Source organism: Corvus kubaryi, unplaced genomic scaffold (assembly GCF_017639235.1).
Source record: "Corvus kubaryi isolate FWS band 111438036 unplaced genomic scaffold, C.kubaryi_AGA036_p1.0 37353, whole genome shotgun sequence".
Taxonomy (NCBI): domain Eukaryota; kingdom Metazoa; phylum Chordata; class Aves; order Passeriformes; family Corvidae; genus Corvus; species Corvus kubaryi.
This window is the reverse complement of record NW_024581115.1, coordinates 140,883-156,963: the sequence shown is the minus strand read 5'-3', so window position 1 is coordinate 156,963 and position 16,081 is coordinate 140,883. Positions and strand designations below refer to the sequence as shown.

Here is a 16,081-nt window from a genome sequence, read left to right as displayed (position 1 = left end):
GTAAAATTCAGTTGGTCGTGACTCAACGAGCTGATCCAAGTTGACAGAAAATCTTTCAGCAGTCTGTACAAACCAAGAGGCAGAATTTATTTGCTCCTGATCTGCTGCAGGTGCCTACAGCCAGCCAGCCACTGCTGCTCCTCATGTAACTGCTGGTGCTGACTGCACAGAGGGGCAGATACTCCTCAGATACACCTCAAATACACCAAGAGAGGCTTGAAAAAGGCTGAAAAATACATATAGTCAGTCCTGGCATATGTGTTCTTTTTAAAACAGTTTTTTCATTCAATATGTTAAGTATTGTAGGAAAAGAAAGTTTAACTTTTATCAGAGGTTAGGAACCAGAAAAAAGTTTAAATTACATCTATGAATAATCTGAGTGATTAAGCTAACAGAGTACTCTATATTGCATTCTTACAGCAATTCCTGAAAACATTTGTCTGGAACACTTTCCATGCAGTGATGTTTGAAATTATCCCAAGAGAAATGCATTAGTAACCCCAGTTTTTGAAGTTTCATCACATTTTTTTCTTTCTTTCTTTCTTTCTCCATTGTTGGGAGATGATTCAGAGGACAAATATACCATTTTAAAATATTTCATCTTTGGGGGATTTGGGAGGTGCTAGGTTAATCAAACTGGGTACATGAAAGTTCCTTTCACCTGCTGACATGTTCTTTGCAATCTGCAATCAATTGAAAACCATTCACTATGTCAAAATTCTCATTCATAACCAGAGGATTACTGCAAGAAATTTAAAGCTACCTTAAATATGCATAGAGAAGAGATCCTTTCCTCTTCTTCTCTTACTTGTCCTCCAGAAAAACAATTCTCTCACAATCAAACTCCATGTACTTGAAGTAAACAGCAGACTTGCCCCCACAGCCTTTTTGGAGTGTAAAAATCCAGTATTCAGTGACCTGCCTATATCAGTAAAACCTTTTTGCACAGACAAAACAGAAGCAGTGATTTAATTCATCACCAGACATAACTGTCAGTACATGTGATTTCTGGCAAACCTTCTGCAGACATCCACTGCAGCAGATGCTCCTCCAGAATGCAGGACCTCTCAGGATGAGAAACTGGGACTGGGAATAACTATATGTAATAATTCTTATAATTCTGCTGAAACACACGAATTTCCTTGGAAGCCTGTGACAGAACAGACACAGTGTGAAGCCATCAGAGCCTTACTACAGAACACTATCAGACTGTTTTCATCCTCAAGTTAAAGAACTGAATTTGTGAATGAGAGCTCAGTTTGGCTTATTCCCTTCCACCTGCTCACTTGAGGCAGAATATTGTCACAGCACCAAGTGATACATATTTCCCTTTCTGACTTTTTAACTTACTTGTTTTGGCTGGATGACTTCTGTTCTGTTCTGCAATGTTCTGCTCATTATTCTTTGTCAAATCTATTCAGTTCTCCTTACATGTACAACCACATTAATTCCAGGCAGGAAATTTGCAAATCTAATAAAAAGGGAACTCCAAGCTCACACAGTATCTTACTGCTGCTATAAAACTCTCTGTACACATGCTGAAAAAACCAACATCCTCTTAGTCCAAAGGCAACAGCCAGCTCTGCCTGAAAAACAATCCACATGGAAGCAAACTTCTCACTTTCAAACAGAAACCAGGGGTTTGGACCAGCACTTGTCTTCCCCGCAGACACAGACTGTGTATCCTGAGGCTACACACCATTAAAGCTGCTGTACATGAGAGATTCTGCTAACACCTAAACTTTTATTTTTTAGAAGGTGTGGCCAGATTCACAGCTCGTTCACTGTGTAACTATTCCCCTTTACCCACACACAAAATGAAGCAGCTTCTTAGAAAAACCATTGGGTTGCAGGTGAGCACCACCAGCCAGGGCTCCTGAGGGCTGTTTGTGAGGGTTTCTGACTAGAGCAGGCTCCCACAACAGCCAAATGTACAAACACCCCCATCCTCCCCACAACAGCTGCACTTTCACACATGCTTCCTGACAGCTGGGAAAAGATGTGCCGCTCTTGAGGTTTGCTGACAGCATTCCCACATCAGAAACATTTCTGAGGGGAGGGTGGAGATAGCCTTAAAAGAAATTTTAAAAGAAAACAAACCCAAAGAAGTAAACCTCCACCAAAGTTAAAAAAAAACAAAAAGGAAGTGCACACAAAGTTCTGTAAGGAAATTTTGCAATGCTGCACCAGCCAAGGATTTGGTAGGGATTCTGTATAACTCAGGGAAGGACTGCAGGGCTATGTCTTGTTGCCTTCAGAAAGTGGAAAGAAAGAAATAAGAAATAAGACAAGGATCACTGTTAAGTCGTTTTCTGTGTAAGCAATTGTACAACAGGGCCTGGAGTCCTGCAGAAGGCATTGCCCGTGCATGGCTGATGATTACATTTACTTTGCCCAGAGTAAGGAACATCTGCTTGCCAAGACTGTCATTATGTAGCTTTGCATTACTGATTACTTCATCAAATTAGTCATCAAGTTTGTTTATGCAGTAGTGTTGAACTCAAGTTCTTTATGAGATTCGTACTTTCTAGCATAAGATCTCTCTTCCTCACAGCTTAATATTTGAAGTTCAACCAAAATATTTTCTGAACTAGCTAGTTAGCTATAAATACTTATTAGCATCTTAAAACTTCTATAGATTTGATACTTTTTTTGACTGTTTTTTAAAAATTATACTGCTGCTAAAAACCCACCCAGTACCATGTACTTCCTTAGTCTCAGCTATATTATCACTTGTACTATCTGTAGCAAATCTGTGTCTCTTTGATATGGATCAGTGATCTCATTCATTCCCCTACAAGAACAATGCTAGAAAAACTACCCAAAAGGAGAAAGGTGGGGGTTGGTCTCTCTTCCCAAGTAACAAATGATAGGACAAGAGGAATCAGCCTCAAGTTGCACTGGAGGAGGTTTAGATTGGATATTAGGAAAAATTTCTTAATGGAAAAGGTTGTCAGACATTGGCACAGGTTGCCCTGGGAAGTGGTGGAGTCACCTAGAGGAATTTAAAAACATGCAGATGTGGCACTTGGGGACATGGTTTAGTGGTGGAGCTGGCAGTGCCGGGGGAATGGTTGGACTTGATGCTCTTAGAGGTTTTTTCCACCCTCAGTGATTCCCTGGTCCTGCAGTGCATGGCAGGATGGCTCTACCACACAACTCACGGGGGAAACTGCTGCTCACATCAGCCACGTCTTAGGACAACTGTACACAACATTTACCTGTATCCCAAACTGCTGCTCCACACTACTGCTCCTCTCTCTGACCACTACTCTGCCTGCCATAGGCTAACATATGTGGAATATGACAAAATTCTCTACAGAAACATGAGTAAAGATCAGCACTGATCAGCAGTTTCTGTATTTAGAACTTCCTCAAGTCCTAAAGCCCCTCCTCCATCACCTTCAAAAGGAAGATCTCTGTCATGTAACTCCACCAGCTCTCTTGCTCAGTATCTAGAAAATGTATTTTCTCACAGTTCTGCTGTTTTCCTACCGTAAGCCAAGGACACGCTTCTTTCGTACTACAAATCTTTCTAAACCAAAACCATTGTTTCTTGTCTGAAAGCTTTTCTTTTTCTTGTCTTAGCTCAAATGTCTCAGCAGATACAGAAAACTACTGCAAATGGCAAAGGTAGGTTCTCTTTTGTTGATTTTGCAGTGCTGAGATTGACTGCTATCCAAAAAAATGGGGGAGGGATTTAAAAATGTCCAAAAATTTCATGCAAAATTAAATCTTTTGCCTCTCCGTGAGCCAGTTCAAAAGTTTCTATACGAAGTTAACTGTCTCTTTGCTGACCTGTATTTAAAGTCAAAATTTCTTTAAGTTGTTAAAACATTTTTTTCCCCATGGAAATATTGTAATTTATTTTAGTCATGACTAGTTCAGTACCATTTTCTATGAAAAGACAAGTGTTTATTGCAAATTTATTTGTGTAAGATCATGAAAGGAAACAAAATTTTGAGACCATCAAGGCCCTTACTGCTACTATTCAAATGTTCAATCTACTTACACAGGGTTAGTCCAGTCTGTTTATAGACAGCCACAATAAAATACTGCTTTTGCTTTCAGGTTTACATGCTACCTCTCAATTAATATATAAGGTTACTTTCTCTATACTCTAATATTTATCTTTTATACTTCTCTAATTTTTTAATTGCTGCTGTAGTTCAAAAGTGGTGTTGATGGTTCATCTGAACACATCCATAGGCTTTGTGTGGCTGTGCCTCTTTTGCATGAACACACGCACTTTTCATCATGTGGGAAGCTGCATTCTGGTTTTGAAAAGTAATTGAGTTGCCTGCTATTAGAGGTGTGTTGGGGTAACCGAGACAAGGTGGAAAAAGTATAATGGCCTGTTTCAACACAAATAAGCATAGCTTGGCTGTCAATGTATTTTGGGAAAAGGCTGGGGGTTTCTTGAGTCACAGGTGCAGTCAGCTCACTCAGAAGTTTTTTCCTTCCAGAGATGCTGTCCAATCCCAAGCTTGTACTGGTTCAGGGGGCTTTGAACGTGGTGATGAAACAGAATGTGACCCTCTCCTGCCTCTCTGAGTCTGCATCTCCACCTGTCAGATACACACTGTTTAAGCACAACCAGCAGGTATCTGCTTTAAACAGGTCAGACTTGACCCCCGCACTGTTCACCCTGACCATCAACTCTGCCAGTGACGTGGGGGAATACAAGTGCAAAGCTGAGTACATCATCTCCAGTGGTGGAAAATACAGCAACAGCCTCATCTTCACCCTTATAGGTACGTCTTGCCATACACCTTCCCAGCACTGGCTATTCCAGGGGCACACAGCCATCTCTTGACTGAGGAGCTGAACTTTACTGCTGCTCTCACCTCAAGAGCTGGCAGTGCTCTCCTGCCTGGGCTCACAATCCCTCTGTGCTCAGGTCTTTTGCCAGTGTTGTCACTTCACTTCAAACCTTGTGTGGAGTTTGTCCTGTACTCAATGATTCAGACTTTTCAGTTTTCTTTCTACAGAGCCAATTTCCAAACCAGTGCTGAGCTCACCCACCTCTCAGGCAAAGAAAGGCCAGAACGTGACCCTGTCCTGTCTCTCGGAGAATGGATCTCTTCCCATCTCATATCTATTCTTCAAAGGATCACAAAACATTTCTCCCCAAAAGACAATGCAGAAGAGGGAAGCAGCTGTGATTTTTCTGTTTATTGATTCCCTTAGTGACTACGGAACGTATAAATGCAAAGCTAGTAACAGTTTTCCCAATAATGCAAAATACAGCAATGGTTTCAACTTTACACTAGCAGGTATGGATGAAAAGAGATTACTTACTGTTGACCGACTGGGATCACACAAAATTCAGAATGTTGTAACTATATAAGTTTTTAGCTTGATATTTTGTTCCTGCAATGTGATGTTCAAAATATAATTTTTTAAATTAAAAAAAGAAAATTGAGTTTTTTAAATTAATGCAAAACCATAGAATTTCATGCATCCTAGACAGCAGTAGAAGTTGAAGTGACCATGGAGGATGTCTGTGAAAGACTCACTTTTACAAAAGACCCCTGGTCCACCTTGGAAAGAGTCTGGTTTCATTTTTCTCTCTGGTCCTATGAAAGAACTTACTGGCACCAGCAAGCTGCCTTCCTTCTGCTGGGGCACAGAGCCTTTGGGACTCTCCTGAGCAGTTACATTAACCCCAGTTAACCTAAAAGCTGAAAGAAATTTCGAGTCTTGATCTCAATTTACAGAAAATACTTAAAATATGAAACAACACTTCATTGCATGAACACTTTTTTTTCTTCTTCTTTTTGGCAGAAGAGAGAAGCCATTCTCAGCCCCTGATAATTTCTCTTGGGCTAACCCTGCTACTACTCATAGTAGGATTTGCTCTCGCAATCCCATTTTTCATAATTCCTTTGTATAAAGCAAGTGAGTTATTTGAATGTCTGTTTCATTTTCCAAATGTCATTCATGTTGTCAATATATTTTACTGTGTAAACATCATGTTATCAGTAGAGTAGCTCCTGGTATTTTAACATGTTGTTGAGTCTCCTCTCAAGCAGCACTGGCAGCTTATCAAGACATTGACAAGGCCAAATCTCTGAGCTGTGTTTTAGATGAAAGATGTGGGGTGGGGGAAGCAAAACAACATCTAATGTAATACACAAAAACACTGGAAGGAATTTGACCTCACTGGGAAGGGAAATCTATTCAAACGCCCTTGGTTAAAGAATAATTCTGATTGTGAAAATAACATTACCTGAGATCTCAAAATACTACAAATACATTGAAACTGTTTATTTCTGTCTAAGAAAAATCTCTCTCTCTCTATATATATATATAAGTATATACACACATGTTTTTCTTTCACAATTTGCAGAAAAATTTAAGTCTACCAGGCCCTCAACTAGCTTTACTTCAACAGTGAATGCAGAGGAGTCTGAAAATGAAGTCATATACACAGAGATAGGTAAGTTCCTGTCACCCACTGCAGTCAGGCAGGTTTCTCCAGGTACTGCAAAATCCCTGTAAGGGGACACCTACTGACCCTCCTGGCAAAGGCATTATTTGAAATCCCTCAGAATCCGTATTTGGCACCATCTGACAGCCATACAACCAGAACTGCAGCTGGTTAAATGAACTGAGGTTCTATTAAAAAACCCAAATGGGTGTAATGCCTATTTACTAACAGACAACAGTGAGCTATATGAAGTTGTAGCAAAGTAAAATTTGCATAGCTCCTGCATTCTACTCAAAATTGTTCAGTACTTTAGTTCTTTATTCCACCCTTCTTAACCTTGGCAAGACTCAAAGTCAGTTCAAACTGAAATTATGACACGACAACAAAGCAACTGACCTACATTAAGGCATTTTACTACTTGAATTGCAGAAAACACACAATAATGAAGACACTACCTGACAGCCACAATGCTCTGAACTTGCAAGTTTCTACATCTTCCTTCTAAGGGAATGTCTCTTTTCAAGGGGAAAAAGAACCCCCCAAAATAAACCAATAGCAAAGACATTTACGTTTCCCATTTCTAAATATCAAAATGGAATAACTATCTCCAAACAAACCTGCCTTCCTGTTCATGTAGTAGATAGAATTCTCACTGCCCTGCTGGATCAGCTCAGTGCTGTACAGATGCTCGTGCCAGGTCTCAGCCTGCAAGGACAGGGATAAGAGCTCTGATAAGGCCCATGGATGCTCCATGATTTATATTCAGTATGGAATCTCACTGCTTTGTTTCAAGATTATAGAAAAAAAATTCTGATTCAAGTTGTTTGCAAGTGAGTTAACTGCTGTTCATCATCCTTAATCCAGAGCCTGTTAAACCAGAAGAAGAATACATCAACTTTTCTGTTATTAGAAGAGAAGAGGAAAAAGGTGAAAACCTCAAGCTATAATATCAAAATATCTGATGCACACAAATATGTTTTGAGGGGATTTTGCAGGGTGGAGGCAGGGCTTAAATACTTGAAATTGCTTATGAAACTGCTTAGTTACTATGGTGTTGGGGTTTTAGTTTAGTCTTAGTTTTTTCCTGTTAAAGGAATTTTCTCCCATATGCATGTTGCTAGGGGACAAATAGCTGTGCTTAAGAAAAACAAAAAGGGGAGTGGGGCGGGCCTGGCTACTCCTTTGTCTACACCTGGGTGTGGGGGCAGTTCGCTCTGAGCGTCCGGAGAGAGAAGCTGCAGAGAAAGGAGCTGCTGCTTCTTTCTTTTTGGCCGTTCTTTCTTCCTGCTGGAAACAATGCCGGGATCCCAAAAGCCGCTTTTCCCTGCCCTGCTGGAGACCGAGCTGTGGCTGCCCTGCTCCGCTGCTGCTTCGAGCTTTCGCTACGCTGTAGCCCTGCTCGCCCTGCCTGCCTGGGCCTCCGTGGGGTTCTCCCATCTGGATACATCTCGTCTGCCACCCGGGATTTGCGTTCGTCCCTGCCGATCCAGCCTGCCGTTCTAGCCTGCCGCTCTAGCCTGCCGTTCCAGCCTGCTGCTCCAGCCTGCCGTTCCAGCCTGCCATTCCAGCCTGCTGTTCCTGAGAGTCCGGGATCGGCTGCCCAGGGGTTTGTGAAGCCTTTGTCCCATCCCTTCCCGGGATCCCAGGGCACCAGTGCCGCGTGCTCCCCGAGCTCGCTCCGGAGCGCCCCCTGCAGCCGCGGGGGAACCATCGCACCTGCCCTGCTCACCGGGAGCCGCCAGCGCCCCTGCCGGCTGCGAGCGGAACTGCACCCGAGGGGAAAGGGCCTGACAGCCGAGAAGGCTGGGACTGGGTTTGAGATTGCTGTTACTGCCAGAGTTGTTGTTGTTTTGTTTGACTGGTTATATACATATATATAGAGAGAGAGTAAAGAACTGTTATTCCTATTTCCCACATCTTTGCCTAAAGGCCCTTGATTTCAAAATATAATAACTTGGAGGGAAAAGGGGTTATATCTGCCACTTCAAGGGGGGGCCTCTGCCTTCCTTAGCAGACACCTGTCTTTCAAAACCGAGACATATGGAAAAACTAAAATAACTTTAAAACTGTTTTGAGGCGGGGGAGAAAAAATAAAAAAAAATACAACTAACCATCCTATGGCAACAAATTCAACAGCCTCACTATGATACCATGCAGAAGATGTCATTAGTAACCACGTTGCAGATGTAATGTTAATTCTTCTTCTGTGTATCTGTACCAAAAACACAATTATGAATTATGTTATTCTGGCTTTTAGCAGCGATGAGGGTATGTTCCACAGTCTATTCAAAGGTCCTCATCAGAGACTGCGTACCAGGTATGACTTTTTTGTGACTAACTTAATCATATTTTTAAAGAATTTTTCAGCCCTCAAATGTGCTAAGTCCCAGCAAGCTGCACAGAAAGCAATGATGTTTAGATACCAATTTCCTGGCCTAAGCAGTTCGTAGACAGACAACGTAGCTCACTTTCTACTAGAAAATAAAATCTTTGAGCCGTAATATCTAAGGACTTCAACTTAGGAGAAAAAGCAGAACAGATAAAACATAGAATTACATGTAAAGCTTTCATGCAGATCTAAGTTTCTGAATTTAACAATTCTGCTAACGTAGAAACTGGATTGTGTGCACACATAAGATAATCAAAAGGCTTTTGTCCAGTGTAAGGAAAAAAGAAAAAAATCCCTCTTAGGCACTAGAAGATCTGTATTTGGCTTCTATGTAACTGCAAGGATGGCAATTACTCAGTTCAACAGTACTGCAGCTCTCAGAGTAAGGGTATGTTGCTAAAATTAAGTTTTGGGACGGTTAACTTCAAAATAAATAAAGTATCCTGCTACAGGCTGTTTCTCAGATGTTGCTGGGTTGTTTTAATATCATTCCATAGCCCCCTTATTTAGAATTCTATGAGTTCAGTAAGAACACACTATGCTAATCTTGATTATATCTAGCATACATATTCCATACAGCAATTATTATTGTTGTTACAAATTACTCATTTATAGTTAAGTGAGCACCATGTTAATAGAAGACTTTAAGGCAAGTTCTTGTGTTTCATGACACTGATGATTATCAGCGGCCACAGGCCTTTTTGCACAAACCTTAAGCACTTCATACAGTGACTGAACAAGCTGTACAGGCACTGGAAATCTAGACAAGATCAGAAACATACAGTTCCATATCTCTGCAAACTCTTGTATCTGATTTTAACAGCTATGCTTAGGTACAGGAAAAACATGATCACACATTAGTCTTTTTCCACCATTTTATCCACAGAGACATTTTGTCCACGAAAAATGTTCGTAAAAGACCTTACAATTTATTTAAATCTATTCCTCTGTTACTCTTGATAATATATTTCTGATTTTTTTTGTATATCAAAGTCAGGATGAAGTAGCTTACATGTTTAAGAACTGAAGCCATGTGATTAAAATACATTTCTACAAACAGATGGTACAAAGATACTTACTGATGTTATTAAAATATTTAAGATTTGGAAGTCTTTTACATAAATACCATTTTCCACTAGAAATCATAATTGTGTCAGTAACACAGATGAAAGTTGAATTTTTAGCTTAGGATAGAGCACTTGCAATATGATAGTAAATCCAAAGACGTGAATAAGAATATGGTTAGCCTTGCTAACAAGTGACAACTTTTTTCTCTTGCCTTTTTCCAAGGTAACCGGGAAGACCCAGATTTGACAGAAAACAGACACACCACCAAGTTTTAGCACAACTGTTTGCAGAGAAACCACTGAGTCCGTGAGACAATGCTGAAACCAGTTCAGGCAAAGATGTCTAAGAAAATCCTTTTATTCAACAATTTTAAGTTTACATATTTTTGGCTGACGTAACATACTTTGTTAAAAAGTCCTTCAGCCTGGAAATGTGCATCATTTCCTTCATGGTGGTGTCTCTACTTCTCAGCTGGACCACTCCATTCTCTAGAGTGCCATCACTTACCAAGACCATGAAGGGAATACTCATCTCATCATACCTGCAGAGAAAAGAACCCACCTGTTACTGCTTTTGGTGTATGGAAAAAAATCAGACAACTTACATACAAATGACCATAAACTGTAAATATTTAGTTTTGCTGTATTGCACTAAGTCCAGTGTGACACCTCCAGTTTTCCTGTTGCCATTCCTTGCTTTCCTGATTAGATTTCTTTATTATTTAGCTACAAGAAGGATCTTTAGTGACCTATTAAAGGAGTATTTTTGTACAAGGAGAATTTATCTTTCTGACTTAGTTTTACTGCACATGAACAAATAGTTGCATTTATCTTCTCTCAGAAAAAAACACTCATCACTATGCTCAAGATTCATTGACATAAGGAGCCATATGCCCCAAATTCACTCCTGATCAACAAATCATAAATGAAGCCCCCAAATGGAATAGCTGTTTTTATATCCACAAACAGTTCCATCACATACACTAATGGCAATGGTTCCAGGCTTGGAAGAACTTTCAAGTTCAAGCCTAGACACAGTGTGCTGTTTGAAATAGTGCTTAAGAATGAAATACAGAACCAGACCAGATGCAAAAATGGGGGTGAGGGTGGGAAACAGTTCTGCAGCTTATAACTCATCTGAAGAAATTTATTTTCTACATGAGAGTTTTTAAAAGGCACTTCACAGTTCCAGGGAAATAATAGTAACATGTGAAAGGCTTCTACTTCACTTAATTTAAAAAATGATCTGATACACACTTTTCATAATAAAACTACTTGAATCCAAGTCTGTAGTTCAGGATCCACACCTTCAGTCAGTTACTGCACTCAGTGACTTCCTACTGAAAAAAAGGCGTATTTACACCAGTCCACAGAAAGTCATCTTTGACCTTCATAGTTTAATTTACAAAAGACTGTTTCTCCTTACTTTGTATAAAGTTGCTCCAGAGACACCTGCAGAGTTTCCAGATAACCTGGCCATACAGAAATTCCATTTTCTGTCAGTTCATTGAACAATCCTTGACAAACCTGTGTTCATTTAAAAACAAAAGTTAAAAGACAGACTTTGAGGTTTGAGACGGTATACAAAGAAACCATTAAAACTCTTAACGTGTGTGGTATTAACATTCCTAGATGGTGTTAATTTGCTGCCTGAAATAATCTCAAATTAGAAAGCAGCCTGGCAGTTATGTCTCCACTTCTGTTTAAAAACATGCCAGTGTAAGTTTCCTCCCTTCTATGGGGACTTCATGACTGACTTAAATGAAAACTTTTAAAAAATCCTTCTGAAGATGCAACCCATGTGTCAAAATAACTCTGAAAGATGAAGAAGCTGAAAGGGATTGTGTTATTTATTTTTCTTAATTTTGCATGGGACAAGCATCAGCTCTATTGTATCAAAAGCAGTTGTGTCTACACAAGGAACTGCCTGCAGTGAATTCCTTCGGCTGTCATCCACAAGCTGCAGAGTTAGAGCACCATGAACTCTGCACAACCAGAAATCTCCAGGAGTCAAAGCAGCAGCACGATTCTCCTCAACATAAACAGTGTCTGAATTGTAACAGGTTACACGGAGAGTCAATGCTCAAAATTAAAATACTCTCTTACAACATACCTGCCTCAGCTCTGTTGTTGGACCTTTTCCTACATCCAAGGCCACTTTAAGGGGTGCTAAGCAAGGATGAAGCTTAAGTACCTAATAAATTTACAAAAACCAACAGTTTACTCAATGTATTTATCATGCAATTCTAACCAGAACTAGGAAATAGTAATTTTTTTTAATTAAATTAAGGTTCTAAACATGCAAAATTTTCTCACAGCACAAAAACCTGAATTAGAAGCAAGCTGTATTTTATGCAATGAGCACACAGCCCAGCTACATTCACGTGGCAGAAATTATTCTATTTTGGCTGAGCTCCAGAAAAGAGATGAAGATTTGTTAGCAGAGCTCCATTATCTTGAATGGAGCCAGAGTAATCAGAGACTGTGCAGCAGGCAGTTCCCATCCAGTCTGCTGCCTGTTCTTAAAGCCCAAACAGCTGCCTGGGTAACAGGCACTGACAGCCAGCACTCCAACTCCAGAACACAGGGTAAAAGTGGGGATAATGATGGTCCTAGGGGAAATACCCCATTACCACCTGTGACCCACTTTTCTACTCTTCTCAGCCACTTTCAAACGCTGCTGGAAAAGACAAATTCCTCTCTCCCATAAACTGCAGCTACATTCTGATTTCTCTTAACTCCATCACTTGCATGTCAAGAGCCTACCTACTCATCAGAGAGAAAGGTAAAAAAGGAAAAACGAGAAAAAAATGAGAAAAAAAATGAGAAAAACTGCTTATGTGGGTGACAAGGACCACAGGGGCTGTGCCATGGGGCCTGCCTGGTGCTACCAGTGAGAGGGTCCAGTCTGCGCCCATTGGGAAGGGATCAGGATGGCCACGTGGAAAAGGAGACATTGCAATGCTTGAATTTACCACATTGTCTGTGGGGTTTGTACTTAAGACTTTTCTCACATATTCTACATGAAATTACCTTTCTCTGTGAATTTTTCCTTGCTGTTAATGGATTCTCAACTAGCTGTAGAGAATCAAAGAGATATGCTAACACTCCTCGGTCCAGATTCCCATTCATAGACAGAACATGAGGGATGACATTCTTCCTTCCATCTCGGCCCTGAAGAGAAAAAACCCACACAGGAAAATATGAAAGATTGTCCTCAAAACCCTTTTGCTAGCTTTAAATGTATAATGAGGCATTGAGCTCAAGCACCCTTACTACATTTAAAATACAGACATTTATTTAAAACATTACCAGTAATCTTAGCAGTGTATCTGTAACCAGGTAAGACTGCAACAGTGGGGAAAGCAGAAGGTCAGGGTAGGACGAGATTAGTTTCTTGCTCTGCCACTTTGATCATAAATTTAAATCTATGGCAAATACACTTGAAACTCTGCATTTTCTTTTGGAGGTTTGTAGATTACTTTCAAGCGACCATGAGTCCCCACATTCTGAGAAATCCCTACATAACCCAGTTTTGTAGAAATAAACTGCAAAAGCAGGAAAGACAGGACTGTCATGAGAAGAAGGAGGTTGCAATTGACCGGTGAAATACAAAATTACTCTGATTTTATCTCTTTAGCCTAACTCCAAACACTGCCGTTTACCAGAGGTTTGTCCCTCTCTAACATATTCCGTGGAGAGGTTTCCCTCTGGTCCATCCCTCCTTTTTCTGTAAAGCCATTTTTATAACCCATTAATCTACAGAAACTTCTACATACATGAAAGTGAACAAGCTACAGCAAGAAAAAAACCTCCACATTTACAGGCTCTTTTTGATGCAAACTGGACAGTGCAAAACACAGTCTGTAACATACAGGAAAAGGCTATGCCAGTGACAACAGCTGTCCTGTCAATATAGCTCATTTTTAATTTTGAAGAGTTCCTTGTAAAAAAAAATACCAAAACACTGTTTCATCAGCTTTTGAAAATGAAAAGTCTGACTGCAGAGTATCAACTGTACTACTTTTGCAGCAAATGAATAAAAAGCCAGCCACACGCTCAGCAAGTGGATCAGCAAAGAAACCATTTCTCTCACACATTTTTACCAGGAAAGATGTTGAAAACAGCAAAGCTTACAAGTAATTTTGATCTCTCTCCTGGATACAGCTCTAATAGTTCAGTATCACTAAGGTTCTTCAGTGTTTCTATTGTTTCTGTTCCCCAAGGAAAGCTGTAATGTAACTTAAATCCTCTTCTGCCTTCTTCATCCTGAAAGTCACTGCTGCTGAAGTTACACGGGCCTACAGCAAACTGAAAATAAGAGGTGTAAGAGGTGATCACTATTGTGAATCCTGTATTAACTACAAAACCAAGTCTGCAATGCAAACTGAAGTCTGCGATTTTCAGCAAAAGGTTTTTTTACGTTACGGCCCGAATCTCTTGGTTGTTTTATGGCATTTTCATCTCGTATCACTGACAAACACAAAACACTTATATTTCTGCAAGTCACGTTATAAACTACTTATTAGGTTTGTCATCAACTTCAGTAGCTTTTCAATTTCCATGAGAAATACACCTATTTCAGTGCCTAGAACAGGCCAGCAATGTAAGGCCATAAAACCAACCAGCGTGACTATTCCCCCTCTGAGACACAAAGGAGTAGGCCAAGATTCCCCATGGATATGCTGCTGTTACCTTTCTCCACCACTGGAGCCTCTGGCGTAGCCAGTAATCGAGCCACTGTCCTGCAGTTCTGGGAGAACTAAACCATGCAAGCAAAGACGTGGTCCTCTCGCCTATTCTTTAAACAACAGCAAGGGCAGCAAGTTAACACCTTCAGAAACAACAGGGGAAAAGCAAGAAGCAGCATTCAAAAATAATCCAAAAGTGAAATAGTCGGTATAGGTATGATAAGGGATTAACTCCTCTATTACTCTACCTTGTAGGGGTTTTGTTCTGTTGTTCACTTTCTGGAACAGAATGTTCACTTTCTGGAACGGAATGGAAGCACACTCCAATTTGAGCAAGGCCAAAGGGCAGTCGTTTGTTCACCAGCTCTAAGCAGCTGACATACTGCGCCAGAACACCTGCAAAAAACAAAGCCCTGATTTTAGCGGCCACAGGAAAGTTTCTGATGTTTTAACTCTACCAAGAACAGATAAAGCACATATTATACACGTGTTGTTTGTACATGCAGTCCCACTATCTTTACTAGCTTTGATGCTTTGCAGAGATTGATTCAGTAGGCTGGTTCCTCTGGGCACGTTGATTTTAATGTGCTTTTCCCCAAATCACAGGGAGCGCATCAGCTGCCCACCTGTGCTGGTCAGGTCCTTGAAAAGCAAACAAATTCACAGCCTACAGAAGGAACGTTCCGAGAGCACCAACACAGCTGGAAAAGTCCCTTAAATGCAGCTGCTTCGCTCCCAGCAAGAAAGCCGCTCGCAGGCTGCAGGCTGTGCGGAGCCACCCGGGACCTACCGGGCAGGAGGCTCTCCCGCAGCACTTCCGCGGCCCCCATCACTTCTTCCAGGGCCGGGCCGCCCGGGTTCTGCCCACTGCCCTGGCGGGCTTCGCGCAGCGTCTCCAGGTGCAGCAGCCGCAGCCTCTGCGCGTCCCGCAGGGCGCCGGGGGGACCGTGAAGCGGGGCGTCCACGGGGAACACCTGCTCCCGCATGGGCAGAGCCGAGTCCCACCACTGCGCCGCCAGGTTAGCACGCAGCGCCGCGCCCAACGGCCCGAAGCCGGGGTGGCGGCCGCTCAAGTAAGCGCGCCAGGGCACCGGCCCCGCGCCGCCCCGCAGGAAGCGCCGCCGCCAGCACACCTCCAGCAGCTCCGCCCCGCCCGCCACCTCGGCAGCACCGCCGCCCGCCGAGTACGGCCGCGCCGAGCACCCTGCCGGCTCCGCCCGCTCCGGGACCCGCCGTCGCCTCGGCTGCCCCAGGGCGGCGCGGCCGCAGCAGCAGCAGCTGCTTTGGCGGGAGCCCAGCGCCATCTTGCCGCTCCCTCATGGAGGGGCCGGGGGGAAGATAGGGGGGAAGGGGGGGAGGGGTCGGGGCAGCCATTGCGCACGCGCAGTGGCGGGGGCGAAACGCGCGGCACGGCGGCCGCGCAAGCGCAGCGGGACCCTCGGAGCCCCATCGGGACTCCGGGCCGCAGTTCAGGGACCGTCCGAGGTGAATTTTCTGTCCC

General features: G+C 42.2%; 2 protein-coding genes across 5 annotated transcripts; one reads left to right on the top strand and one right to left on the bottom strand.

Moving 5' to 3' along the window:
- The first annotated feature begins 3,265 nt into the window (after window positions 1–3,265).
- Window positions 3,266–7,559, top strand: MILR1 (mast cell immunoglobulin like receptor 1). Of its 3 annotated transcripts, none has more exons than XM_042032260.1 (7): window positions 3,266–3,496; window positions 3,589–3,633; window positions 4,467–4,754; window positions 4,992–5,276; window positions 5,788–5,901; window positions 6,353–6,442; window positions 7,298–7,559. In XM_042032260.1, the coding sequence occupies exons 1-7, from the start codon at window positions 3,463–3,465 to the stop codon at window positions 7,378–7,380; spliced, it is 939 nt and encodes a 312-aa protein (XP_041888194.1). In that variant the 5' UTR covers window positions 3,266–3,462; the 3' UTR covers window positions 7,381–7,559. The 3 variants fall into 3 exon arrangements, with proteins under 3 accessions (XP_041888194.1, XP_041888195.1, XP_041888196.1); XM_042032261.1 differs by having other exon boundaries at window positions 6,863–7,388; XM_042032262.1 differs by lacking the exon at window positions 5,788–5,901 and having other exon boundaries at window positions 3,270–3,496.
- Window positions 7,560–10,231: 2,672 nt separating this feature from the next.
- Window positions 10,232–15,904, bottom strand: POLG2 (DNA polymerase gamma 2, accessory subunit). Of its 2 annotated transcripts, XM_042032258.1 has the most exons (8): window positions 15,371–15,901; window positions 14,829–14,976; window positions 14,585–14,690; window positions 14,027–14,200; window positions 12,923–13,063; window positions 12,003–12,083; window positions 11,316–11,416; window positions 10,232–10,431 (listed from the first exon to the last, which is right to left on the bottom strand). In XM_042032258.1, exons 1-8 carry the CDS (start codon window positions 15,882–15,884, stop codon window positions 10,266–10,268), a joined length of 1,431 nt encoding a protein of 476 aa, XP_041888192.1. In that variant the 5' UTR covers window positions 15,885–15,901; the 3' UTR covers window positions 10,232–10,265. The 2 variants fall into 2 exon arrangements, with proteins under 2 accessions (XP_041888192.1, XP_041888193.1); XM_042032259.1 differs by lacking the exon at window positions 12,003–12,083 and having other exon boundaries at window positions 15,371–15,904.
- Window positions 15,905–16,081: the final 177 nt, after the last annotated feature.